This window comes from Eleutherodactylus coqui, chromosome 12, assembly GCF_035609145.1.
Source record: "Eleutherodactylus coqui strain aEleCoq1 chromosome 12, aEleCoq1.hap1, whole genome shotgun sequence".
Lineage (NCBI taxonomy): Eukaryota > Metazoa > Chordata > Amphibia > Anura > Eleutherodactylidae > Eleutherodactylus > Eleutherodactylus coqui.
Genome location: NC_089848.1, coordinates 102,558,692 through 102,586,340, shown reverse-complemented (window position 1 = coordinate 102,586,340; position 27,649 = coordinate 102,558,692). Strand labels below are relative to the sequence as shown.

Sequence of the window (27,649 nt, the reverse complement as noted above, 5' to 3'; positions counted from 1 at the left end):
GTCTTGTGATCTTGCATTCCATGAACACCTCTGGGTTGGTACGGTCCAGGACAGCTTTGTTGGTGATCCTACATGTCCATGGGATTCATAGAAGTTTTCTCCAACATGACAAATCGAAAGCATCAATTATTTTTATGTCTGCTAGCCTCAATGTCCTTTGTTTGATGGTAACTGAAAGATGCTTGCATATTGGGTACATGCTCACTGTTACGTCCACTCGGCGCACTAAAGCGCCACTTCTCAGAACAGATGCAAGAGTGTCTATATAAAACCTGCAAACACACTTATACAGTATTTGCACTTACAAGCAACCCCTCTCTAGGCAAGATGGAAGGACCCTTGTCACTTACTAATTAGGAAAAGTGTGGACCCCCTGCCTAAAAGTGGAGTAATCATCCTGATAAGGTTGGCCCCACTGTCTTCATCTGGGACCTAAATATCCCTGAACCTGGAGAGATGCACTAAACACACAGGGCATGACACTGTTCACACACACATTGTACACAGAACAGGACTGCACATAGAGCACATATCTGGCCACTTGCACAGACCTACCACACATCACTGTTCTCACCAACATACCACATAGAACACAGAACAGAACTGCACATAGAGCACATATCTGGCCACTTGCACAGACCTACCACACATCACTGTTCTCACCAACATACCACATAGAACACAGAACAGAACTGCACATAAAGCACATGTCTGGCCACCTGCACAGACATACCACACATCACTGTTCACACCAACACACATGGTTGTGCATACAACATATAACGGGAACCCCACCCAGAGCTCACATGCATACAGATGGTAAACCATAGCCAGTCCAAGTGTCCTCACACCAGGGGAATAGAAAGTCAGTCACTATGCTGATATAGGGAACAGGGTCAGGCATCACCCATCTGACACACACATAGGACATCAGATGACTGGGGGCTGCACCTGCCCAGGTATAAGGAGAAACCTGCGGGCCGCCTGCAACTGTGTGGTCACTGTACCACAAACTACACAATGCACGCACCCCAGAACACAAGGAGGGGGAAGCACAGCAGGTGTCCAGACCGTCTTCAGGGAAGAAGAGAGGCACTTCAAACAAGCATGCATCACTTAGTTCTGAGTGGGATTCACAGTGAAGAACTGAAATGACCAGCAATCTCTCCCAAGAGTCTGCTGGTATTTATCTGCAGCAGGCAAGGGGGAGAATACCGCACCCAGCCAGCTCAATTACCCCCTACCTGTGAAGGTGTGCACAAGGGAACCTTTAGAACCACAGGTCCCAGATGCACAACCTTAACACTCACCATAGCTGTACACCTCAGTGCTAGTCAGTGCTTCATCTCACCTGTCGCGCTGCCACTATAATCGATGAGGGACCCAAAGAATACAACACTATTAACCACTTTGATTTCCTCATTGTTTATGCAGACTTCCTTGTTGGCAGCGGTCATGATCTTTGTCTTCTTGATGTTCAGGTGAAGTCCCATCTTCTCACTTTCTTCTTTTAGCTTCAGGATCAGCGTCTTCAGATGCTTCGCTGTCTCTGCTACCTGGGTCGTACCGTCTGAGTATCTTAGATTACGGATGATTCTTCCACCTATTTTCAACCCCATACCCTGATCATTTAACTCTAGCAGACTCATGAACACTTCTTCATAACGCTCAAAAAGAAAGCCTTGTCTTGTGCTCTTTTTGATCTTGGACCCTTCTGTATCTGCTTTTCACTGTGGATTCTTCATTGCTATAGAGGGACCTGATGAACCTGATTAGGTACGCTGGGAACTCCTACCTCCCGCTGTGCCTCCCAAAGTTTATCACGCAGTCGAAAGCCTTGGTGTAATCAATGAAACACAGGCAGAGCTTCTTCTGATACTCTCTTGCCTTTTCCATGATCCACCTCGGGTTTGAGCTATGGTCAAGGCTCCCTCTGTCATTGCGGAATCCAACTTGAACATCAGGACGTTCCTGGTCAAAGAAATTGGCCAAGCACTTCTGGGTAATTGTCAGTAGCACCTTGCTGGCATGAGCAATCAGAGCAATTGTTCTATTGTTTCCACAGTCCTTGACAAAAATGTAAAAAGAAGTTAAAGATTTTTTTAAAATTAACGTTTATTACCATATATTGTGCAAGCAATACCCACTAGCGTAATATGCGGTAAAACCGCTTGGGTGAGAGTGCCCTAAATATACTAAGGACCATAAGTATACAGTCAGGAGGCTGAACTGTTATCATCTTCATTATAACTGTGCGACAAGAGTCCCTAATCATGAGCAATAACTGTGATAGGAGTTTCTGTGTTCCTCTATGAAGAGCTTGTTTGGTAGAGTCCAAGTAATGGAATCACACAGGAATTATACTGAATGACTTCTTAAGAGAACATAAAGCTTAGTAAATCCCAAGTGGTCGGATAAGATCACATGATCACCTGAGAAGAAGGAATCCAGGAAGTCTCTGTTAGAAAGGAATAACTAATCAAGGTAATACTAGCCGACTTGGGGGTGGTGGTGTTAGGGGGTCAGCTACATAAGGAATTTACAATTTACGTCTGGGGTTCATGTGTAGAAGGACCAGAACGCTGCAGGACATCGCGGAGGACGGAGGTGCATAGTTTCAGCTCCTCTCAATGATCCAATCTGTGGGAGGAGCGGAAACTTTGACTTTATTTCACTTTTTATTTACTTTTATGCGATCGCCGTTATCGATTGAATAATGGCAAATTGCGTGACCGGGGTCGTATGTCGTGGCCCCCCTGACAGCTCCACGCTGTCACGTCCACAGGTCCCACGGCTTTAATCTCCAGGGTGAGCATGTTTTTACGTCCCTGAAGATGAAAGCCCACAAACCAGGATGTGATAACACGTATGGGTGGTCACTAAGGGGTTAAGGGGTTGTTTGTCTGGGAGAGGTGTTCTTTTGGAGAGGTATCGCTGTATGTAGTCATCCATGTGCTTAATATACAGTTACAGGACTGTGAAAAAGTTTTAGGCGGATGTGGGAAAACGATGCTGCAAAGTAAGAACGCTTTCAGAAATAGAAGGGTTAATAGTTTATTTTGGCAATTAACAAAAAGCAACTGAACAAAAGAGAAATGTAAACCCCATCAGTATTTGGTGTGACGCCCTTTGTCTTCACAACAGCATCAGTGCTTCTAGGGACATTTGCACACAGTTTTTGAAGGAATTCACCAGGGAGGTTGTTCCAGACATCTTGGAGATCTAAGCACAGATCTTCTGTGGATGTCGGCTCGCTCCGATCCTTCTGTCTCTTTATGTAATCCCGGACAGACTGGATGATGTGAGATCAGGCCTCTGTGGGGCCTAATCAGCACTTCCAGGACTCCCTGTTCTTCTTTACACTGAAGTTGGTTTGGGGTCGTTGTCCGTCTGCAGAATACATTTGGGGTCAATTAGATGCCTTCTGTTTTTGAAAAAACTCTTTGCAGCTTTTTCCACATTTGTCTAAAACTTTTGCACAGTCCGGTATATACATAATGTACACTATATCTACAGCTGCATATAGAGTCATACGTACACTACTACAATACAGTCACACATACTCTTTATATAGCCATATATACACTATCTAGAAAGTAGTTATAAATATATATATATATATATATATATATATATAATGCAGTCATATATACACTCATACATACACTATATATAATATAAATATACACAGACATACACTACATAGTCATGTTGTATATACGCTACATCCAGCACTGTGTACATAGCTATATATATATATATATATATATATATATATATATATATATATATATATATACACACACACACACACACACACACACAGTCATACATACAATGATACATATGGTACGCTATATCTGCAGTTGCATAGCGTCATACAGGCACAACTATTTAGAGTTCTGTGTCCACTTTTTCTATATCCACACATATACTATATATACTGTACAGTCACACATGCTCTATAGCCATACACTATATATAGCCATGCATACACCATGCAATCATGCAGCCTGCACCCCGCCGCTGTCCCTCCGCCGCCCCGCACACATCACCCCGCCGCTGTCCCTCCGCCGCCCCGCACACATCACCCCGCCGCTGTCCCTCCGCCGCCCCGCACACATCACCCCGCCGCTGTCCCTCCGCCGCCCCGCACACATCACCCCGCCGCTGTCCCTCCGCCGCCCCGCACACATCACCCCGCCGCAGCCTCCATTCATCTGACAAGATCGGACAGGCAGCGTCCATTCATCTCCTCCGGGGGCGGGGCTGCTGTCATGTGACGGCCGTGCGGGGGGAGGAGTCTGGCGGTGGGCGGGGCTGTGCTGGTCGCTGTCCAGGGTGTTGGAGCCGTTCACACGGCGGTCGGCGCTTCGTCCTTCTGCCCCGATGTCCGGCGTCCTCCGCACACTGATGGATTATTCTTCCTCGGCATGATGGGGTCCGCCGCTCTCTTCGTCCTCCTCCTGTCGGCGGCTCATCACCTCCAGCCGGCCGGTGCGGACACCAGATTCGGTGAGTGCCCGCTGCCCGGGGCGGGCTGTGGTAGGGGCACCGGGCACCGTACACTGCTTACCCGGGAGGGGGGGTTTCTGGGGGTCATTGGGGGAGGGGGCTGACATTAAGGTGTTACAGGTCCAGCTGTGCACCCCACTACCTGCCCAGCTGCAGGGGGCACCTGTACCCTCACCTGTACCCTTACCTGTACCCTCACCTGTGCCAACTGGAGCTTCACTCCCCCCACCAGACCATGGAGTGGGGACCTCTGACCGCAGAGGCATCTTCTATGCACATGGCATGTTATGGTGGTACACATGCCAACTTACTAACGCCGTGTTGGCAGCGCCACTTATTCCGGGTTTCTTCTGGATTTTTAACAAAAGTGGCGCGATGATCCCGGTGCCCCGCTATGATGGAGCCGGACGCAGTTGCCCTTTCTTTGACCCTTTTTTAGGGGTCAGACATAGACTGAACATGAAAGGTCACAAGGTCATGTTATTGGGGGTCATTACCCGCAGAGTGACGGCGTCCGGCGCCGTAATAATGGTGAGATACGGAAGTCTGCGCAGTCCAAGACGTGTGAGTACCCCTTTAAGGGCCGTTTATAGTCTGTGGCGGTTTTTCGATTCCACGGACTGTAGTTGTGAAAGTTTCTGACTAATGAAAATCACTTCTCGCAAGAAGTTCTGCAGCAGCAAGGCACCGGTATAACCTTTATATACGTCATTATATACCAAAATATCTCTGTCCACCCGCTATAGGTCGGAGGTGATTGGCAGCCGTCCTTGCAAAGAGGTTCTGCAGCAGCTCCTCTGTGTTATTGCTTTCTCCTTGCTCCTCCAGAGTCTAATTGTAACCGTGAGTGGTTCGACTGCCGGCGTCCGCTGTACGGAGTGCCGATGATAATGGCGGTCCGCAGATCCGGGCTTATTTCCATCGTAATCGTATTCCATAAATAGGATTTACGGCCGCGTTTATGTTGTACGGCGACCGGTCGGAATTAAGAAGGGATTACCCACATGTGATATTATTCCTCGCCGTCCGGAAGCTTTGTGTCTTCTCTTGTGGCTCTCAGTCTACATCACTTGGTTGGAGGATCAGAGTTGTAGGGGTTAAATGGAACGCCCATTCGCGTAATCGTCGCACGAAATGTGAATATTATAAATCGTTCTACTTACGTCGTTTTAAGGCGGTTTTCTAAAAAAAAAATGTATGGGCAAGGAATGGGTTAAAGTAAAAAAAGATGAAAAAAACAAACCAAGCATCCCTCATCCGTTAGATGACTCCACCCCCAGTGAGGCGCAGCCGCCGCGGTCCGTTTTTTTTTAACTTTTAGCTCCTCCCCTGCTCTTAAATATTTGTCGTTAGGGCCCGTTCACATACAGACAGCAAACGGACCCCTTATAGTAAGACCGCCCCCCACCAACGGGTCGGACTCCGCATGCCCCGCGATCCTTCGCGGAAAATAATTGCGAACAATCGCGGATGCGTTCTGTTTTGTGCGTATGCACAGCGTATCGTCTGCGCAGAAGAAAGATCTCTCTTCCCCTCCACCCGGCATTCCAGCTTTTCTATCTATTCTCCTATGTAGTTGTGAGTGTTTCCGCCGCAATGTGAATTGCGCTTTTTACTCACATCCATAGACATATATTGAGGCCGTACGCACGGAATCTGCGTTTAAATAGAGCGCGCTGCGATTTCTCTTCCGCTCATGGAATACGCAATGCATCCCACGAGTATGAAAGAAAATTCAAAAATACCTGCCTTTCAATGCCCGCGGATCTTCCACATATGTTAGATGCGTGTGTTGCGCACTCCGTTTTTTTTTTTTAACACAGGTTGCTAGGAGACGGGGAAACATAAAAAGTGACATCAGTTGGGCCTTCTTGCGTTTTTTTGTGCGCAAGAATGAAAAAAAAAAACGGAACAAAAACGTATGCAGCGCGCACATACACACGCAGGGAAATCCATCCATTTTTCATGGTCCAAAATTTCAGACGCCGCCGTGAGCGAGCGCTTAGGGCTTATTCACACGCAAGCATTCGTACGGCACATTGAGCACGAACAACCCATTGATTGCAAAAATATACACAACATGTTTTATGTTCGTGCGTATTGCGCATGTAGAGTCTTACAGTGCGTATCATCAGGGAGTCAGAGAAGCGTCGCGGCCATCTTTGTTTCTCCGGGCCCGGAGGGTCACTTTAAGTACTCGGTAGATGTTACAGAATGCAGCGGGGTAGTAATAGTTATTCATACAGATGACCGGACTCCATACCGGCAATGACGGTGTAATGCTCAGGAAAAAGCAAGTCAGGAGGAGCCCAACATCTACCCAAGTCATGCCCAAACTCCTGGTGTAGCTGGTACTACGCCTGGCATCTATGTGTCAGTGATGTTCCTGTAGCATGTAGCAGGGGTGCACAGCCTACAGTTGGGACTACATGCAGCCCGCGATGCCATTCTGTGCCGCATCCGACACAGAAATACAGGATGGCCCACAAAAGAGTCGCCATACTCTTCTAAAAGAGCATCTGTCTTTGTTGCCCATAGCAACCAATCACATCGCAGCTTTCATTTTACGTCAGCAGTATAAAAAAAGGAAAGCTGAGCTGTGATTGGTTGCTATGGGCAACAAAGATGGACTTTCTTGTAGATCGCTTTCATAAGAGTGTGGTGCTGGGATACTTCTCTGTGGCTCATCCGGTACTTGTATGTATTGCTGATAACACAGATGGGCAAGCACTAATGGTGACTGTAGAGCCATCTCTGGCCCCATGTATCAGGAGAATTGGGACCCTGGACCCATAGGGGTTGTTGGTGGTGTCTGTGCACGAGGCTCTCCACTGTAGTTTATGGACGTTACCACAATGGAGAGCTTCATGCATGGTGGTCCCCTCTGTAGAGTGCTGACCGGGGACAAGGGGCCACCGTCCGCTGGGAGTCCTGGAAATGGAACTGGTCCTGCACCTGAGACTATGTATCCACTAGGCCTGGTGACAAGTAAATGGTGTTGTGTCACGTGACTATGTTGGATGACAAAGCCATTTGGTGTCACATTGTGGGCTAGCGCCATGTAGCGGCACGGGGCCAGAGGGGAATGTTACTGTTAACTTTATACCATGTTAGCGAAATTCAACTTCCCCAACTCAGACGCCCCGGAGGGGGCTCTGCTGCTCCAAATGAGACGAAATTTGGACAATGGCCACTTCAGATGGTTTGCTCAGCATTTATAAAAGAAAAATTTTGAGTAAAAAAACGCTGATAGGGGGCGCCGTAGATATGTAAATCACTCTACAAATGTTTAGTTTGTCCGCCTTGATTTTCACCTACGCTCTTCTTTCACACCACCATGTTTTTTACCGCTGAACACGAGTTAGCTCTAATTGCTACAACACGCCGACGAACGCTGTCCTTCAGATCTGACACGGATTTGCTACAGCGCCACCTATCAGCCACTTTTTAACGAGTTAGAAATCCCCTGCTAAGTTCACTCCCCACTGCGCAGCAACCATTTATAAAGTGCAGGACCTCCCAATGACCAGCGTTGTGTCAACACAGCACCTGCAAGGGCGCAACAATGCGCTTGGCGCTATGTAGCCACGACCACAGTAACCTAGGTCTCTAAACGCTGGAGCGAAAAAAGACCCCTCGCCACTAAACGGCAACCTTTTTTTCTTCAATATATCATTATTAGGCCAACGGAGTTAAGCCAAACATTATAATAGGAAAAACAGAAGAGCAGGGATTAACCCTTTGCAATCCAATTTTGGATTCAGGGTTTCCTAGGGGGTTCTCTCTTTCTGCCATTATACAATAGTGCCATCTGCTGGCTAGAGCCAGTACTGCGGTATGTGACATGCTGGAGAGGCCCCCGACAACAGAGTGGCCAGTAATCTACAGTAAGAATACCCTGCTGATGTCTTCCGACATCGGAGCTGTACAGCCTTCAATCAGAATGTCTTTAGATGTCAGACAGTGGATTGGAAAGGGTTAATAGGCAGAAATTGCAAAACTAGACCTTAACCCTCCAAGGACCAGGCTGTTTTATACCTTAAGCACCAGACACTTTTTGGGGATTTTACCCATGTGTGGTTTTCTGGCCCTATCTTTTTCCTTCAGCTACCAAAATAATTTTTGCTGTTTTTTTTTATCTGTGACATACAGGGATATTTTTTAAATACATTTTTCATTGATTTTTTTTTCTTTTTCCTTTTAGGTTTTATTGGGGGTAAAAAGCTAAAAAAAAAATATTTTTTTAAATTTATAGTTATTTTTTGTAATCAGTATTTTTACACTAAAATAAAGTATGGGAACGGGTTCTTAATTTTGTTTTGGACATTTTGATATATAATATGTATGGTTTTGGATTACATGGCGCATACGGCGACGGTTTGGGGTTACCGTATTTTCCGGCATATAAGACGACGGGGCATATAAGACGACCCCCAAGTTTTCGTCTTATATGCATGGAATACAGTGTGAAAGGAAAAAATTAATACTCACCTCCCACAGCGCTGCTGCAGGCTGTCGCTCCCCCGTGCATGTCGGCAGAGCATTGCTCTCTGCAAGCGGGGCTTGAAAGCCCCGCCTCCAGAAAGCTAATGCTTTGATTGGCTAACTTATTCTGGCGTTAGCAAATCACAGCCATTCAGTGATGTCATGAATGGCTGTAATTGGCTAACACCTGACTAAGTTGGCCAATCAGATATTATGGAGTGGAACCGGGTTGTCTTCAGTGATAAATCAAGGTTTAGTTTGGGCTTTGACGTGTTCGTGTTTGGAGACCTTGGGGTGAGCGCTTCAAGCCTGCCTTTGCTATGGAGCAGCACACTGCCCCCTGCTGGTGTGATGGTCTGGGGGGCCATCACATACAACAGTTGGTTCCCCTAGTAGTGCTACGAGGGACAATGACAGCTCAGCAATATGTTTAGGACATCCTGCAACCACATGTGTTCCTCTCATGGTGGCTTTCAAGAGGCAGCAGGATAATGCTCGGCCGCACACACAAGGGGGTCACAGGAGCCCCCACAACATTGTCACACTTCTGTTGCTGCCCAGTCACCATTAGAACATGTATAAGACCATCTGTGATGCCAACTTAGTCAGCTTATGAATTTGCATGACCTAGAGGGTCAGTTACAGCAAATGTGGACCGATATGCCGCAGAATACCATACGGAAGTTGTATGGCTCTATGCCCGCCTGTATGACATCTTCTATCCAGCTAGAGGCGGTACAATGGGGTACTAAAGCCTCCATGCCCGTTCGTGTCACATCTTCTATCCAAGTTAGAGGTGGTACAACAGGGTACTAGAGCCTCCATTCGCACCCATTTCACATCTTATATCTAAGCTAGAGGCAGTACAACAGGGTACTAGAGCCTCAATGCCCACCGATATCACATCTTGTATCCAAGCTTGAGGTGGTACAACAGGGTACTAGAGCTTCCATGCCTGCCTGTATCACATCTTGTATCTAAGCTAAAGGCGGTACAACAGGGTACTAAAGCCTCCATGTCCACCCGTATCACATCTTGTATCCAAGCTTGAGGTGGTACAACAGGGTACTAGAGCTTCCATGCCTGCCTGTATCACATCTTGTATCTAAGCTAAAGGCGGTACAACAGGGTACTAGAGCCTCCATGCCCACCCGTATCACATCTTGTATCCAAACTAGAGGTGGCACAACAGGCTACTAAAGCCTTCATGCCCACCTGTATCACATATTGTATACAAGCTAGAGGAGGTACAACAGGGTACTAGAGCTTCCATGCCCGCCTGTAACACATCTTGTATCAAAGCTAGAGGAGGTACAACAGCGTACTAGAGCCTCCATGCCCACCTGTATCACATCTTGTATCCAAGCTAGAAGCGGTACAACCGGGTACAAGAACCTCCATGCCTCCCTACACCCTACCCCCTGTATCACGTCTTATATCCAAGCTAGAGGCGGTACAACAGGGTACTAGAGCCTCCATTCAAGGGGTCAGTTTTCTGCGATAAATTCTCCTTTTGCTCTGATATTGTAATCTCTGAACGTTACAATCACACAGAGAAAGTTTCATTCCATCCGACAACTTCTTCTAGGGGGGCATATTGGTTTTGACAATGAGGGTACAAAGAGAGTTTACGCTTCAAGTGTTTTTAGCAGCAGTTATCGTCTAGTAGTAGGGAAGAAGACCAAATAGGAAAAACAAGGCTGTAGGCCTAGAGGTTGGTAGAGAATGACTTTCTCCCATCAAGTAAAGTAACAAGTCCATCTGAGATAACCACAAATAGAATCTAAATTGCATTCTCAAAACCAAACATAAGTGCTTGGACAATGAGAATCAGAGATAAGACAAAAAGAGGTTTGACAGAAAGGTGGAGGAGATCAAAGAAAAGGAAAAAAAACAGATGGAGTATTTCAAAAATAGTTTTCGTGAAGAGGGACTTGGGGAGATCCAGGTCTACAGAATAGCCTTCTGTGCTGCTTCTGAGAGGAGGCATAAGCTTCCTGGCTTCCTTGGCGCATCCATACTTATTAGACTCAATCCATCCCCATAATAAGTCGTAGGGGAGAAAATTAGTCAAATGATTTTGTGTGAACGGTCGAACATTACTCCAAAAGACCTGGATCTCCTCACAGCCCCAAAGGCAGTGAATAATATTTGCCTCTCTACACTTCAAGGAGTTTTCCGGGAAAAATACCATTGATGACCTATTGATGTTTAGGTTAAGGACCACACGATGACTAGCAAGGGGTGCAACAGTGTACTTAGCGCCATGAATGTATGACCCATGTATTTTACCTAGTACCCCAGACCTCCAAATGCCTACATCCTCCTTTTCCAAGAGTTTCATGGCGTCCTAGGTATCTTCAGACTCTACCAACATCAAGGAACGGTCCAGCGGCACCGTTGTTACTAAGTTAGGTGTCCTACTCCATAGCAACTTTGTTGTTGTTAGCCGTTTACGACCCTCGGCGACCCTAAAGGCGAGCTCCCTCAGTTTTGCACGGCTTCTTTCAGTTGTGTGATATCCATTTTACTAGCGACTCTACTCTCGTTACATGGCCAAAATCTGTGAGTCTGAGCCCGGTCATCTTGCCTTCCGTGAGTCTGAACCGGGTCATCTTGCCCTCCGTGAGTCTGAGCCCGGTCATCTTGCCCTCCGTGAGTCTGAGCCTGGTCATCTTGCCCTCCTTGGGTCTGAGCCCGGTCATCTTGCCCTCCGTGAGTCTGAGCCCAGTCATCTTGCCCTCCGTGAGTCTGAGCCCGGTCATCTTGCCCTCCGTGAGTCTGAGCCCGGTCATCTTGCCCTCCGTGAGTCTGAGCCCGGTCATCTTGCCTCCGTGAGTCAGAGCCCGGCCATCTTGGCCTCCAGTGATATATCTGGTCTTATACGATTCAGGACTTCTCTAGAGCACCTCAGCTATCGAAATAGATCCGAAAAAGGTCACCTCTCCACGTTACCCCTCCGTCACTTTCATTTAGATTTACACTCCAATTTGGATCAAGGTCGGGAAAAGGCAAAGATGGCGACAGCTGCCACGTCCGTGGTTGTTGCAGACGTGTTGGGACAGTTTCATTCTGAAGTTTCACACAACTCCTCGACCTTATCTTGAGTGTAATATAAAATATCTTCCCATCCTATTTTTGGATCTTGGCTTTCTGCTCTCCGCATATGTCTATGTAATAAGTCGGGAGTTTGCTCTGTGAACGCGGTTTGGTCAGCGGCTGTCACTATGGAAATGTCTGAGTCGGGAGATGCTTTGCCTGTCTCAAGTTAATTAAATGAAGCAGAAAACCGTGAGCAGGTGGGGGGGGGGGGGGGCGGCGGAGGGGGGTTATAACACATTATGTAAACTGATTACAAGTCGTGATGGTTTTCTTCTCTCTCGGCGGTTCACGTCTTCTATCATTTGCAGATATGTGGTGACAAAAACTGATTTGATTATTTTTTCTCCGAGCAGAAACAAATCCAGGTTGTTGCTAAAGAGGAAAAGAAGGTTTTGGCGACGTTCACATCCGCGTTCTTCTATCTGTTTTTAGTGGATCTATCTTTTTTCAAAACAAGAATACCCCGTCTTTACTAAACACAGAGAATAGAACCCATTGATTTCAACGGAATTATTCTAATGAGCGCGTTTTGTGCAAAAAGTACAGTACTATGCGCAGACACGTGCGCAAATGTACCTCTTCAAACCTTGTTCGTGAGCAAATACACTGCGCTGTGGCAGCGTTTTTGCGCATAGACTTATGTGAAGTCGTCCTAAGGCTTCCTATACACAGTTAAAGGGGTTGTCCCGCGCCGAAACGGTTTTTTTTTAAATTCAATAGGCCCCCCGTTTGGCGCGAGACAAACCCGATGCAGGGGTTAAAAAAAAAAGTTTAGTACTTACCCGAATCCCCGCGCTGCGGCGACTTCTTCCTTACCTTAGCAAGATGGCTGCCGGGATCTTCACCCACGATGCACCGCGAGTCTTCTCCCATGGTGCACCATGGGCTCTGTGCGGTCCATTGCTGATTCCAGCCTCCTGATTGGCTGGAATCGGCACACGTGACGGGGCGGAGCTACGAGGACCAGCTCTCCGGCACGAGCGGCCCCATTCACCAGGGAGAAGACCGGACTGCGCAAGTGCGTCTAATCGGGCGATTAGACGCTGAAATTAGACGGCACCATGGAGACGAGGACGCCAGCAACGGAGCAGGTAAGTGAATAACTTCTGTATGGCTCATAATTAATGCACGATGTATATTACAAAGTGCATTAATATGGCCATACAGAAGTGTATAACCCCACTTGCTGCCGCGGGACAACCCCTTTAAGAGCAATATTGGGCTGTGAAATTCGTCCCGATGTCACGCTCATGCACGTCTGATGCGAGGCGTTTTTGCCTCAAAATCACCTCCCATCACTTCGGCGAGAATGTCCTTTTGCTGAAAGCTTTGCTAGAAGATCGGCAACTGTTTTCCATTGTTTTCAATGGGAATCCTCGCATCGCACGTGTGTGCTCCTCGCTCGCCATATAATGTGTTTTCTGGCCCAATTGAAGATAGGACATGCTGCGATTCTATTAGAAGATTGGGGTATCACATTGTGTGTATCACAATGCACAAATCTTGCCCATTTTTCACACCCCATGTGAAAGTGGCCTAACTGAAACAAAAAGTCCCGTTTTGTTGCAGGGTCTGTTAAAGCGATCAGTCCAAGGAAGGATAGTCAGGCTGCGTTCACACAGACGATTTTTACCTGCAAGTTCTGTCCGATTGCAAGAAAAACAGAACTCGCATCTGAAAGAAAGGATTCATTTCATTGGGCTAATTCTCACCAGTGATTTTCTCTTGGATCGAGAGCATGTCCCATTTTTTGGGCAATTCTTGTTCAAGAATCAACCATTTTTAACCCTTTCCAATCCACTGTCTGACTTCTTCCAACATTCTGGTTGAAGCCTGTATAGCTCCCATGCCGGAAGACGTCTGTCAGGGTATTCTTACTGTATATTACTGGCCAGCAGCCGCGGCTCCATTGAAAACAATGTACGGACCTGCATTCATGCGTGTTTTTGCATGTACATGGGTGCGCACTTATGTACGCACCTATGTACGCACAAAAACACGCTCGTGTGCAGCCACCCTTAGGGTGATTTCACACCTGCATTGGGGATTCCGCTTTTTTGCTCCATTCCAGGAGCAGTAAAGAGGAATCCCCGCGGCTGAACAGCTCTGTCTCTGGATGGAATGGAACAGCACCGGATGGACCCTAATGATTATATTGGGGCCCGTCCGCTTTCCGCTCAGCTGCCCAGCTTTTGGACAGAAGAAAAAGTGCTGCATGCAGCACTTTTTTCCCAGTATTTTGAGCGGGTTCCAACACAAATGTGAAACCAACCTTACACCAGCATGGTCAATATCACTCTATACTGGAGGTGTGTAAACTTCTCCCTGTATATAGTGATATGGACCATGCTGGTATAACCTGAGTATCTCCTGTATGTATTTATATTTGTACAGCTGGTATAAGTTATACATCTCCTGTATATAGTGGTATGGACTATGCTGGTATAACCTGGATATCTCCTGTATATGATTTTATATCTACAGCTGGTATAAATGATACATCTCCTGTATATAGTGATATGGACCACACTGGTATAACCTGGGTATCTCCTGTATATAATTGCACACTTTAAACACAATTAAAAAGTGCATCAAAAATTGTAGTTTTTAGTAGTAAACGCAGTTTCTTAAAAATCTATGTCGTTTTTGAATACCAAATGCAGTTTTATGATATGGACCATGCTGATATAACTTGGGTATCTCCTGTATATTATTATATATGTACAGCTGGTATAAGTTATACATCTCCTGTATATAGTGACATGGACCATGGTGGTATAACCTGAGTATCTCCTGTATGTATTTATATATGTACAGCTGGTATAAGTTACACATCTCCTGTATATAGTGGTATGGACCATGCTGGTATAACCTGCATATCTCCTCTATATGATTATATATGTACAGCTGGTATAAGTTATACATCTCCTGTATATAGTGATATAGGGCATACTGGTATAACCTGGGTATCTCCTGTGTATAATTATATATGTACAGCTGGTATAAGTTATACATCTCCTGTATATAGTGATATAGGGCATACTGGTATAACCTGGGTATCTCCTGTATATCATTGCACACTTTAAACACAATTTAAAAAGTGCATCAAAAATTGCAGTTTTTAGTAGTAAACGCAGTTTCTTAAAAATCTATGTGGTTTTTTAATACCAAATGCAGTTTTTTTCATTATGGTTCAAAAATACAACAAAACACATGAACAGGGCCTAAAGGTCCATTTACACGTGACGATTGTCATTCAGAGTTGTTCAAATCCCCGATAGTCGTCCTGTGTAAATGCATGCCAAGACTGAAAGACTGGACGAGAGTTGTTCAGTTGTTCAGTTTCTGCATGCTTAAACCTGAACAACTAGCCGTTCTGTGTAAACAGCAGTCATTCAGTTCTGAACAACTGTCTGCTTACAGTGAATGGAGGCGGGCGGGGGGAGAGCGCTTCTGGCCGCACTGTAAATGATGCCAGCGATGCTCGCTCCTGTATAACAGCACAGTCACTGGGACGAGCGTTCTTCCCATGTTAATGGAGCTTTAGGGGCTGCAAACAAATTTTCATGTAGTCCGGGAAATGAGTCATGTTTGGTAAGCTTATGCTTAAGGGGCGAGATCATGTATGTAAATTCATTTTGCAGCTGTATGCTACGTGGTTTAGGTATGGGTACGGGTACAGGGGGGCCTGAGCTGAACTTTTGCACCCGGGCCCCTGAGCCTTTAGTTACTTCACCGCGCATGTACATAGATGCAATGTGATGCATTTTTTAAGGTCATAATGTGTTGCATTTGCAGAAAAATGGCTAGTTAGCGTGCGATACAAGTCTGATTTTCTCTGACCTACATTACACTTGCCTGTATGAATATAGCCTCAAATAGAAGAATAAACATATACAAGCAGAGCAGTTTGTTTGTATCCGTCCCCCTTGACAGCTGCATCTCATGTGTTTTCCATTATTTTGGCCTGCAGAGCAGTCTTTTTTTCCTCGCGTGTCTCTTAATAAACTTGCCACATATCTTGGGAGTCCGTGCATCAGACGTAAATGTATGCCAGCTACAAACTGGCATAGACTCTAGCTAAAATTTATGCCAGTTTCTGGTGCCAATTATTGTAGGGCCTCACCCACTTTTCTAAAACTTATGAGCGAGGCACAAAAAGCCCAAAAGTTACAACATTTTTACTTAACTGGGACTTACACAAACAATTTGGCATAACAGAGTCTATGTTGGCAGCACCACTCCTGTGTACAAAGTTACTAAACGGTCCAGAATCCATGCTTGATGAAGACCAACAGGTCGAAATGTTGCTGATGAAGATGGGGGGATAAATCCAACTTTTGCTACTTTTGCACCTTTATGTTGTCACTTGCACAAAAATGTTGTGACTTTTTGTATGCCAAATTTCTGGCATATGGGAGTTCATAATTTTCCCCAATGGTTGTAGGGCATTTCATATTAAACTAGTCACCTGACGCAAACCAAACCATTCTACTTGTCAAAACACCCAAAAACATGATGCTTGTTGCTTCCAGACTGGACACACTGGATCCGTAACCTGAAGCAAAAAGCATGCCAAAGAGTGGTAAACAATATAGACAACCTCAACAAGGAAAACACTGTCCCTAAATAACTTATCCTAGGGAAGGAATCTCCCTATACGCAGGTAACCGCCCTGAGGAGGGCGAACCTGACCACGTACTTCGGCCACTAGCTGACTCTACGTGGGATCGGAGAATACAACCGCAAACAAGATGCAAGAGATAACAGCTATCCTTAGCTTTGAGAAGACCCACCAAATCCAGAGAAAGACTGATATTAAACAGCACTTGAGCTAAGCACCAGGCCAGGCTAAATAGTCCTGACAAATTATGCACAGGTGAGGCCAAGCATGTCTCACCTAATTCCACTCCCACCAGAGGCAGAAGATAGAGAAACACATACAAAACCTGTACCAGATTATGTAGAAAGGAAGCGATCCCAGTACTTAGATGCTGACTTATTAAGAACAATGTGGCAAAGGGTGAAATGAAACCAACACAATTTTGTGCGTATTTTGCCCCTGATTTTCCGCAGCGGATAAAACCCATTTGCACACACCCTAAAGGGGTTTCCCACTAACAACATTTGTCATTCGTTTATAGCTTAGGTTGAAAATGTTAGAAGCCCCTAATATTATAAAGAACACATGGTGAATCTGGGGGCTACTGGTTTTGTATTGGGGCCCAGTAACTTCCAGTTACACTTGTGCTGAGGGCACCCAAGCTGGAACCCCCACCAGTCCCTAGGACAGGGGCCCCTAGTTCTTTCTTACCAGTACCTTCATAGTGACATGTTCGTCCAGCTCTATAGGAGATATAGAAACAGCCAAAAAATAGTTCTTACAAACTAAAGCAAAAAAGTTGACCCCAATCTGTAGCTCTCTGGAGACCAGGTGCTGCTCGGCTGGGTCCCTGTACTGCAGAGCTGCACCTGCAGAACTGACATGGAGAGAACAAAATGAATGTTTTTCCCAGCTAACAGAATAGTGACTCCAGAGGAGCAAAGAAATACCGTCTAACTCTTTAACACCTTTAGCATTTTTTGTGTTTTCATTTTGGTTTTCAAAAAACCATGACTTTTTGAGTTTTCCAGCGCCATAGAGCTGCCTGCAGGCTTGTCTTCTATGGGACAAGTTGTATCTTCCAATTGTATCATTTAATGTACCACGTAATGTACTGACAAACCTTTAAAATTTGTATGTGGGGTGAAATGGAAAAAAAACAAACATACTTGTGCCATTTTTTGGGTGTCTTGTTGTTATGGCATATACGCTGCACCCAAAACAGCATGTTATGTTTATTCAGTACGATTACGGCGAAACACAGTTTTTTGGGTTTTTTTTCACTGCACCACCTTAAAAAAATAAAATATAAAGTAAAAAGATTTTCTTCCACCGTATTCTGACCACCAGAGCTTTGTATTTTTCCATCAGTGGGCCGGTGTGCAGGCTTGTTTTTTTGCAGGACGACCTGTAGCTTCTGCTGACACCATTTATTTTTGGAGTTGATGTGAACGAAAAAGCATCATTCCAGCCTTCTATTTTTTTTTTCCGGACAGCATTCACCATGCAGAATAAATAGTGCATTATTGTAACATATTGGACTTTTACGGACGGGCAATACCAAATATGTTTATTTTCTTTGTTTTTTTTAAGTTAAACATGAAAAAACATTTCTAAACTTTTAACATTTTTTTATAATAATTTAAAAAAACTTTAACTTATTTTTACTTTTTTTTTTTGTCCCCATAGGGTACGTGAACTAGCGATCATTCGACCGCTTATACAATATACTTCAATACTGCAGTATTACAGTATATTGTATTTCTGCAGACATTCAATTAAGTCATGCCGCAAGAATGACTTAATAGACAAACATACAAGGCAGCCCTGGAGAACTTCACAAGGCCTCAGGCTAACATGGTGAAAGAACGGCCGCCAGCAATCGTATTATGGTGAAACGTTTGAATGACAGAGGGAGTTTTACCCCTTCTTCCTGACATTAGCTAAATGGTTAAGTGCCTTGAGCACAGTTATCTCCAATCCCAGCAGCTGCAGCTGGGTATTAGGTGTCAAAGACTGCCACCACCCATCATATATAGGGCGGGCTCAGCTCTAAGCCCACGAGCCCAGTTCAAGGGTCCTCGTTGTCTCGCTGGTCCCTACTCTAATGAGACAACTTCTGCACGAAACCTACCTGTATTGTCCTAACAAGGACAGCCCCGCACTGGAACCTAGGGACCTACCTAGACCTAGATGACAAACAAAACACAGCAGGACTGAACGCAGCTCACACCAACATGCCAGGGATTTGCATACAACACTGCACACCATGCACCCTGAACAGGATTGTTCACACCACACGTCCGGCACATGCACAGACACGCAGGAACATGACACTGTTCATACTGAACAGAGAAAAGCACAGCAGCTTCTAGCAGAGAAGCTGGTATATATGAGCAGCAGACTAGTGGTGATTAGCTGGCTGGAGAAATCCGCACCCAGCCACCTCAATCAACCCCCTCCTGTGGGGCTGTGCTGCAGGAAACCCATGTAGAACAACAGCAGCACACCCAAACACTAGTTCTCAGTTTGTCCTGGACACTGTCAGCTACCCTGGACTTCTGGTTCAGTTTCCTGACACTTAATGAGCTTACTGCTTGTCTTCCGGTATGTTCTTGATTGAAAGCCTCGTCCATCTTATGCGAATGTCTGTTACTGACCATCAAGATGATCTCATTGCTGTCCTGGATTGTTATCTGCATCTTCTGCTACCTGATAAGACGTGTGATTAGTGTTTTCCATTCCACATAATTCAACAGAACAACTTTATTAATACTCAGCATTACATCATCCATAACTCCAAAATGTTTGCAAGTATTGAAACAATGACTACACAAATTTCTGATGACATTCTACCTTTAAATCATCTATCCAATGACCCTCTTTCCATTTAAGTTTTTTTGGGCTAAATCCAAGAGGGCTTCCCCCAAAGCAGGCACCACCATAGTGCCAAAATGTTTTCTCCTATCGATCTAAGTGTTCTACAAAGTGTCCTACTTGTATCTCTGTTCATTCAGAAGATATGCCAAGTGGCCCGGACTTTTGAATCACCCTGTACAATGCAATAAAAACATTGCTTCATACTTTTCTTGACCGGACAACCCCTCTATCTCAAGATTACAGCAGGGGGTCACACGGCACACATGACTCTCCAGCCGCTGGTTGGGAAGCACTGGTCTAGCATACAGAAAACACCGCACTGGGAAATGCTGCTATTGACTTTATAAAGTTGGTTCTACTGTACTTTCACTTTGCATTTTGAGGCGGCTCAGTCCCGTTTAGGTGGTTTTTATAGATTCTCCAGAGATCTTCCAGTCTCCAGATTATTACCGGGGAGCCGACTGCTTTTTCAGCATTAGAAAATGTTTTCTAATATGGAAATGGAGTATAAATATAGCACTATTGATAAGCGGCTTGTGCAACAAAAGGTGGCCTTATCTCTTCTCCCAGGAGTTTGTCATGGAAAGGGAACAGGCAAACATGTGGCAGATGGACGGATAAGGTCTGCAGGCTGCCCGCCTGAATAATATGGATATTTAAATATTGGAATTAAGTTCATGGAAAATATGTCTGATGTTGATTACTAGTAGAAAGCCCGTCCCAGGACGACGACTGTCATATATATATATATATATATATATATATATCTGCTCAGGCTCCACTTGCTGTGGCATTGCAGCTCACTGTTCCCATTTGTTGGCTTTTTATTGTCTCATTCTCGCCTCTTCCCTATTATACAAGGTGGTACCCAAAAGAAATGTGAATCCTCTTCTGGTTGGCCGAGCGTTACTAGTACCGGCCTCTGTGGCTGGGTCAATGTCTAAGGCGGTGTACCGGCCGACATTGTTGGGGAAATTTGTGTTCGGCTTCAGTGATTTTTTTCAACAAGTTGTTCAGTTTTTCGCCTACTCTGTGATGGCCCACGACTATGAAATTCTGTTTCCTTTCCCATTGTGTAAAGAACTCAATAAAAAAAAGTCACACAGAGCTAGATCGGTGAATACGGAGGTGAGGCGAGGGTGTCATGCGCCGTGTGGGCTGGTGCGTTGTCATGATGGGACAACCAAGCTCTCAAAAAAGCACAACATAGATTTTACCGATCCAGACATTTGTTGGGGATCTCTCTCGGGTAAAAGTAATGGATCCAACAAATTCTTACTGACAATTTTATCTTCCAAAAGGTCAAAGAGAAAACAAGGGGATCTGCTATCTTGGACTTAATTCTTACGAACAGGGAGGAAATGGTTGAGGAAGTAAGGGTGGCTGGGACCTTAGGAGGCAGTGATCATGCTTGAATTTTGTATAAAAAAGGGGAGGAAGACCTGAGAAGACTTAGACCTCAAGGTTGGATTTCAGAAAGGCAGATTTCAATGCTCATTAGCACTTAGCTGCCCTTTTGACCCCTGCTTCCCTAAGAGCTTTTCCACCAAATTTGTGTTTATTTCACCTCTTGCCCTGCTCTGGGTGGGTTTGGGAGCAGCTGGTAACAGCAGCTTAGTCAAACCCTTGACCAATGGAACCTTGTTGCTCAGGCAGATGTTCACTTCTGCCTGTTAGCATCTGTGTCATATTACCTCCACTTAAAATCGGTATCTATACGTCTTATTGAAATATGATTTATAATCCCATGTAACTTAAGGCTTGCATTTCGTATGGTGTTTCCATATTTTTGTCCACCCCCTGTATGATGACTGGAGCATCAATACTGCATATATTATATTCTAAAAATGCTTATCCAGGATTTTTCTGTAACTTCACAATAATTTGAGACACTTTCGTTACGTTTTCTTCATCATTCTTCTTCCTGTAAGTCCCCGCGGTGCGTTGTATATTGGTTTTGTGCCTATTTTATAGTTACCTCTGTTACTAAATCCAATCAGTCGCTGCCAATATCTGCTGACAACCTGAATATAACAATACGGCAGCTGCGCTTTTCCCAGGAGTCACTTCAGTCCTTAATGATCTCATCAATCAAAGAGGGAAGAATTGGAGTGAATGAAGTAAGAAGGGGCGATGTAACGGAATTTGTACCGAAGGATGAGGAGGAGCTCCTGAATATTAACTAAAATCATATTGCGTCAGTAGAAAGACAGAGCGCGGGTCCCAACCAGGAGGGGGCGGCAGAGGAATCAGAGTAGGAACTGTTACGTAGTACGCCGAGTGAAGAAGGAAGTGTACAAGAATCCTTATAGATAAAAGGTGGGGTGTATTGGTGGTGACTCACTTTTTAAAAAGTATGTGTGTCGCCAAAAAGGTATGTGGAACCCCTCTTAAAAAAATGTGTGGCCTTCCTGAAACTAATTTGCATCCACAAAAGTATGTACCCATCCCAAAAAGTATATGTGACCCCCTCCTGAAAAGCATATGGCCTTCTGAAAACCATTTGTGACCCCAGTAAGTATATGCCCCCTTTGAAGTTTTTGTGTCACCAAAAAAAAGTATGTGTGCCGCCAGAAAATATATGCCCCCTGAAAAGTATGTTTGTGTGTCACCAAAAAAAGTATCTACAGCCCCCTCTTGAAAAGTATGTGTGCCCCCAAAAAGTATATGCCCCCTAAAAACTATGTGTGCACCCCCCAAAAAGTTGTATGCAACCCTCCTAAAAAGCACGTAGTTTGCCCCTGATAACTGTGTGCCCCCCAAAAATATATGGCATCTCCGGAAAAATATGTGCAGTTCCCAAAAGTGTGTGTGGTCCCCAAAAAGTATGTCCGCCCCAAAGTATATGTGTGCCCCTGCCTGAGTATATGAGCGACCCATCTGAAAAGTAGGGTTCCCTACAAAAGTTTGCACCTTCTCCAAAAAGTACACTTTAATGCTAAGAAATAAACACCTTGTAACAACCTGTAAGAACCGCGGGGGATACGTAGAAGGGGGTCCTCGTTTCCTCCATCGGGGGATCATCATCCTGCAGGCACGTTTTATAAGAGAATGAAAGGAACGGCCTTAATACTAGTCATTTTTAATTCTGACCTCACCTATTTTGTTTCTTGAAGGGGACGGAGAGAAGACCCTCAGGGCTTCAACACAGAGTCGTGATTTAGTCCCATAACGGGACGAAACCATTGATTTCAATGGTTTCATTTTCACTAGGGCAAAAAAGCACGGGCATTTGTATAGCCACGGCCTCCGCTTCGGAGTGTAGTTGCGCAGGAACGTTTTTGGGTTTTTTTCTCAGAATTTTCAAACTCCGCACTTTAGCTCACAAGTTTGAAAAAAACTGCGGGAAGATAAATCTTTCTAACGGGCGATAATACCACTAGAGGAAACAAAACCATTGAAATCAATGGTTTCGTTTAGTCCCATTATCACAGCTCATAAAGGAACCCATGTGAAGATGCCCTCAGGCTGGATTCACACGAACGATTGGTAAAACACTGCGTGTATAATGCAACGTGTCGCAGTGATCTCTGCTAATTCAGGGGGCACTCGGCGGTCATGTGATCGCCAGGTCACATAGTGGAAGAAGCACTTCCGCTTTGACTTTTTAGTACATAGCGCTCAAAGGAGAAGGCAGAAGCAGGTAAAAACAGCTTCTCCCTTCTCCTCCAGGTCCTTAGCTGTCCCTGACAGCCCAGGACCTGACCTGCTCTTGCTTGATTGCAGGAGCAGAAGCTTTACTCCTGCACTATACTTCTGTTAGGAGGCTTGATCTCTGAAACACAGCGATGTTTCCTGACCCCAGGAAGGCAACTCACTTGCTTTGTTTTTCCTTTCTGTCTTCAACATAAACTTGAAGAACGCCCCGGTACGACGCTGCCGATCTATTTCTGGGCGAACATTTTGCGGTTTTTATGGCCTGAATACTCTTCTATTCAATCTTCATGTTTTTCTTGTAGAATAGAGAAGACTCAGACCACCGCTGTGCTGACAATGCCTGCGCCTGGGGAGGTCTGAAGACCAGGGGATGTCTCAGAGGTGTCGAGAAGACCTCCGGTCACCCCGGGACAATCCTGCAGAATTTCTCTAATCTTCTATTTAAGATTGAATTAGGAGTGCAGTAGAGCCGAGGGGAGAGGGAAGGGGGGAGGAGAAAAATTTCTTAAAGGGAATGGATCATTTGTAGATTTTTTTTTTACTACTTAGAACCACATTTTATATTTTTCTGATCTGTTTTTATTTTACGATTGTTGATTTTTTTTTCAGTCTACTACCTGTACATGACTATGGGGGCAGCCATCTTGCCTGCAGTTGATAGTTGAGATATGCTTTACGGCTGCCGTCATGCGCCATAGAGTCAACAAGTAATAGCTGACTCATTGACTTCTATGGGAGAGTGTTGTGGATATGCTCTGTGAGCTGTGCAGGGAGTGGGAGGAGGTGAGCTGTGATCATCACCTATTGTGATGGATCCTTTGTTACCTGTGTACAGTTGTCATCTTGCTGAGATGAGATAATGGCTGAGGACCTCTCAACAGAACAAAAAGTGTCAGATTATTAGGCCTAGTGGTCAGTGTGAGAACTGCAGGATTTTAGGATTTCTTTTTGTAAAATATAGATCGTGGCATCAAAAATAAAAAAAAAATTAAAACCACATTTACAAATTAGTCATCAGATATTAGATGCATCTTGATTCTTGAGCCATCTGTGCACCTGTAAAGAATTCTACGCCAGCCACGAGCTGCAGTAGACTTCTGGTAGAATTTAAGCCAGTTTCTTGTGCCAAAAATTGTGACTTTTTAATGCCAATATTTACACAATAATTCCCCCCCACAGAACTTTCCAGATATTTTCTAGTTTTCTCATTGCCCATTGGACCTGCCGGCGTGACCCATTTGGCAGTATTGGCTTAATGAATACACATTCTAGTTCTACTAACTGCGCACAGCGGGGCCCTCTTCAGGCGGCGGATCTCTCATTGGCCCAACACTAGATCTGGGGACCCAGTGAGTACAAAGAGCAGCTCCCCGGACTCCCTGTTCCCTCACCTTTGAGCCCCATAATATCCGGTAGTTTGGAGGTGCTAACAAGTTCCCTTTAACCCCTTAAGGACCAGACACTTTTTAAGGATTTTACCCATGTGGTGGTTTAACTGCCCTATTTTTTTTCCTTCAGCTACCAAAATTAATTTTGCTGCTTTTTTTCCCCGATGACATATAGGGCGATTTTTAAAATGTTTTTTTTCACTGACTTATTGTTCTGTTTTTTTTTTTTTTAGTTTTATTGGGAGTAAAAAGCTTAAAAAAAGAATTTTTAACATTTATAGTTATTTTTTTTAATTAGTATATTTATTTTAAAATAAACTATGGGAATGGGTTCCTCAATGTGTTTTGGATGGTTTAATACATAATATGTATGGTTTCGGTTTTGGTTGGCGTTGGCTTTGGGTTATTTTCTTTTTTATGTATATATTTTTATTTTATTCTGTAATTTTGTTTTACGTATTTATGTCATTATTTTTTTTACAATCTATGTCCCCCATGACATCATATAAGACCTCTGGTGGTCATTCACATGTTTTTTGGGTTTTTATTACACACTTTCCCACTGTAGCTGCGGCATCCATAAGAGCCCCAGTTACAGGGGAAAACATCCCCTGTAGTGACAGTAATCACTTGCAGAGCTGATCGGGGTCTTCTACGACCATGCAGCTCTGCTGTAGCAGGAAATACCAGCGGCCATGTGACTGCTTGCTTGCGTAGCGAAAGAAACACTTCCACTTTTTAGTACATAACGCTCATTGAGGGAAAGGAGAAGGCAGGAGGGGTTAAAAACCGCTTCTCCCTTCTCCTTCGGGTCCTCAGCTGTGACTAACAGCTTACAGCCCGACCTCCTTCTGCTTGATTACAGGAGCAGGGGCTTTTATCATTCGATATTTTTACTATTGAACGGAATTAAAGCCCTGGACGAAGCGCCGTATATTTACCGTGCTTGGTCCTTAAGGGGTTAATATCAACTGAAATCCATTTGATTAGACCCCATCTAGTAGCATGTTGGACCACCTTTGTCCTTCAGAATCGCAGCAATTTGTCATGGCGTAGATTCCACTAGGTGTTGATATTGTTCTGCAGAAATATCGGCCCCTGCGGACAGGGAGCTTGTTGCTGCACATTAGATGGAGGTTCTGACATGTTCTGGCCAGCTAAAAGGAAGGGGTCATCAATTCATGCTGCTTGTGCCAAATTCTGACCTCCCATCAGCACTGAGCAACAGAAATCTGGATTCATCTGACCAGGAGATCTTTTTCTGCTGCTCAGTGATACAATTTTTCCGCTCTTTTGCCGTCTGAAGTCTCACCTTTCTGTTTCTTTTGGATACAATGGTGCTGGAACCGGTCGTCTACTGTCATAGCCCGTCCGTGGTAAGGAGAGATAAGTGGTGCTTTGAGACAAATTGGTTGGAGCACCGGCGTTGTATTCCGCTGCTCTTCACTGTGCAGGTCCTGTTCATCAGAACGATTCCTGACATCCTCCTCTGACCCCTTCGGTGAGGAGTTGTTTCCTTCCACAGGATCCACTCTTGCTGGATATTTTTCCCCAATCACACCAGTCTTGGTAGACTCTCCACACTCTAGTCTAGCGCCGATGACCCGGCCTCGTTGGATTTTCCCATCTAATGTTGAGTCATACTAAAACTGATCCACAGAAAACTTGTCATGTGATGTTATGTTGCACTCTGAGATAATTTCCATACAAGGAAGCTGCAATCGTGAAAGGGCTGGGGTCTCTAATAAAGGGGCCACTCAGTGTAGCCAGTCTGCTTTCACGTTGGAGTCCTTCCCTGCCGCTCGCCTCCCTTATCAGGAGCTCCATGTACTCAGAACCTGCTATCTGCTGGGATTCCTCTCTGTAATCTCTGCAGATTCCTCCAGTCCTAAGAAGGGTACTTGGTAATACACGGGGTCAGGGGTCAGGGGACGCGCCGCACCGGGGATTACTAAGAACTTCATGTTTTAAAGAAAAACTTTACAAGTGATCTTCAGAGAGGGTCTCTGGTCTTACCGACTGTAAGTGAAGCTGAACTCTCTGGCCGGACGGGATCTGAGGCGGCTGTAGAAGTTTTTATTATGTGGGAAGTTTTTTAAGATGTTTGTAAGTTGCTTCGGACTCCTTCCTGTGTGACTAATGCCGGGCAACCGCCAACTGACCATCGATGTAGTGGTTGTCGCCCAACTTTACATGCACAAGGCTTTGTATAATGCCATAATACAGCACCAGTCAAAAGTTTGGACACCTCTTTTCATCCCATGCTTTTTCTTGTTTTTTTTGTATTTTTTTTACATTGTTTTACAGGTTCATATGGAAGACATGAAAAACTATGAAAAAACACGTATGGGATTAAGTAGTAAACAAAAAAAGTGTTAAAGCAAAATTTGTTTGGATTCTTCAAAGTAGCCCCCCTTTGCTTTGATGACAACTTTGCACACTGTTCTCTCCGGCAGCTTCACAAGGTCGTCATCTAGAATGGTTTTCAGTTAACTGTTATGCCCTGTCTGGAGTTAGGGCTTATTCAGACCTTAGGCACAAATAGGTTTGCGGCAACGTATTTGTGCATGAACAAGGTTGTTGAGGTTGATTTGCGCGCATGTCTGCGCGATTTACTGTGCTCTTTGTGCTTGCAAGCCCAGTTGACACAGCACACTGCGCACTGCACACCCTTTCTGCGGATTAAAAGGCTATTTAGCCTAATGAGGGTCAGACAGGGGCGTAACTATAGGGGATGCAGGGGATGCGGTTGCACCCGGGCCCAGGAGCCTTAGGGGGCCCATAAGGCCTCTCCTATCCATCTAGGGAGCCCAGTACTATGAATAAAGCATTATAGTTGGGGGCCCCGTTACAGGTTTTGCATTGGGGCCCAGGAACTTCAAGTTATGCCTCTGGGGTCAGATGTGTTCTTTTCCCCACATTTTCGCACAGTGTTTCATGCTTCCCCTTGCGTATTTGCACACTTCCCATTGTCTTCTATGGGGGGCATAGCAGCACAATATGCAGAAAGATAGAGCAG

General features: G+C 45.0%; 1 protein-coding gene across 1 annotated transcript in view; it reads left to right on the top strand.

Annotated features, from left to right (window-relative positions):
• Nucleotides 1-4,346: 4,346 nt before the first annotated feature.
• The window catches only part of PTPRN2 (protein tyrosine phosphatase receptor type N2), a 1,135,353-nt gene continuing 1,112,050 nt past the window's right edge, over nucleotides 4,347-27,649 (top strand). The window contains exon 1 of the mRNA XM_066584551.1: nucleotides 4,347-4,515. Coding sequence (XP_066440648.1) covers nucleotides 4,434-4,515 — 82 coding nt within the window. The 5' untranslated portion in view covers nucleotides 4,347-4,433. The remainder of the gene's footprint in view (nucleotides 4,516-27,649) is intronic.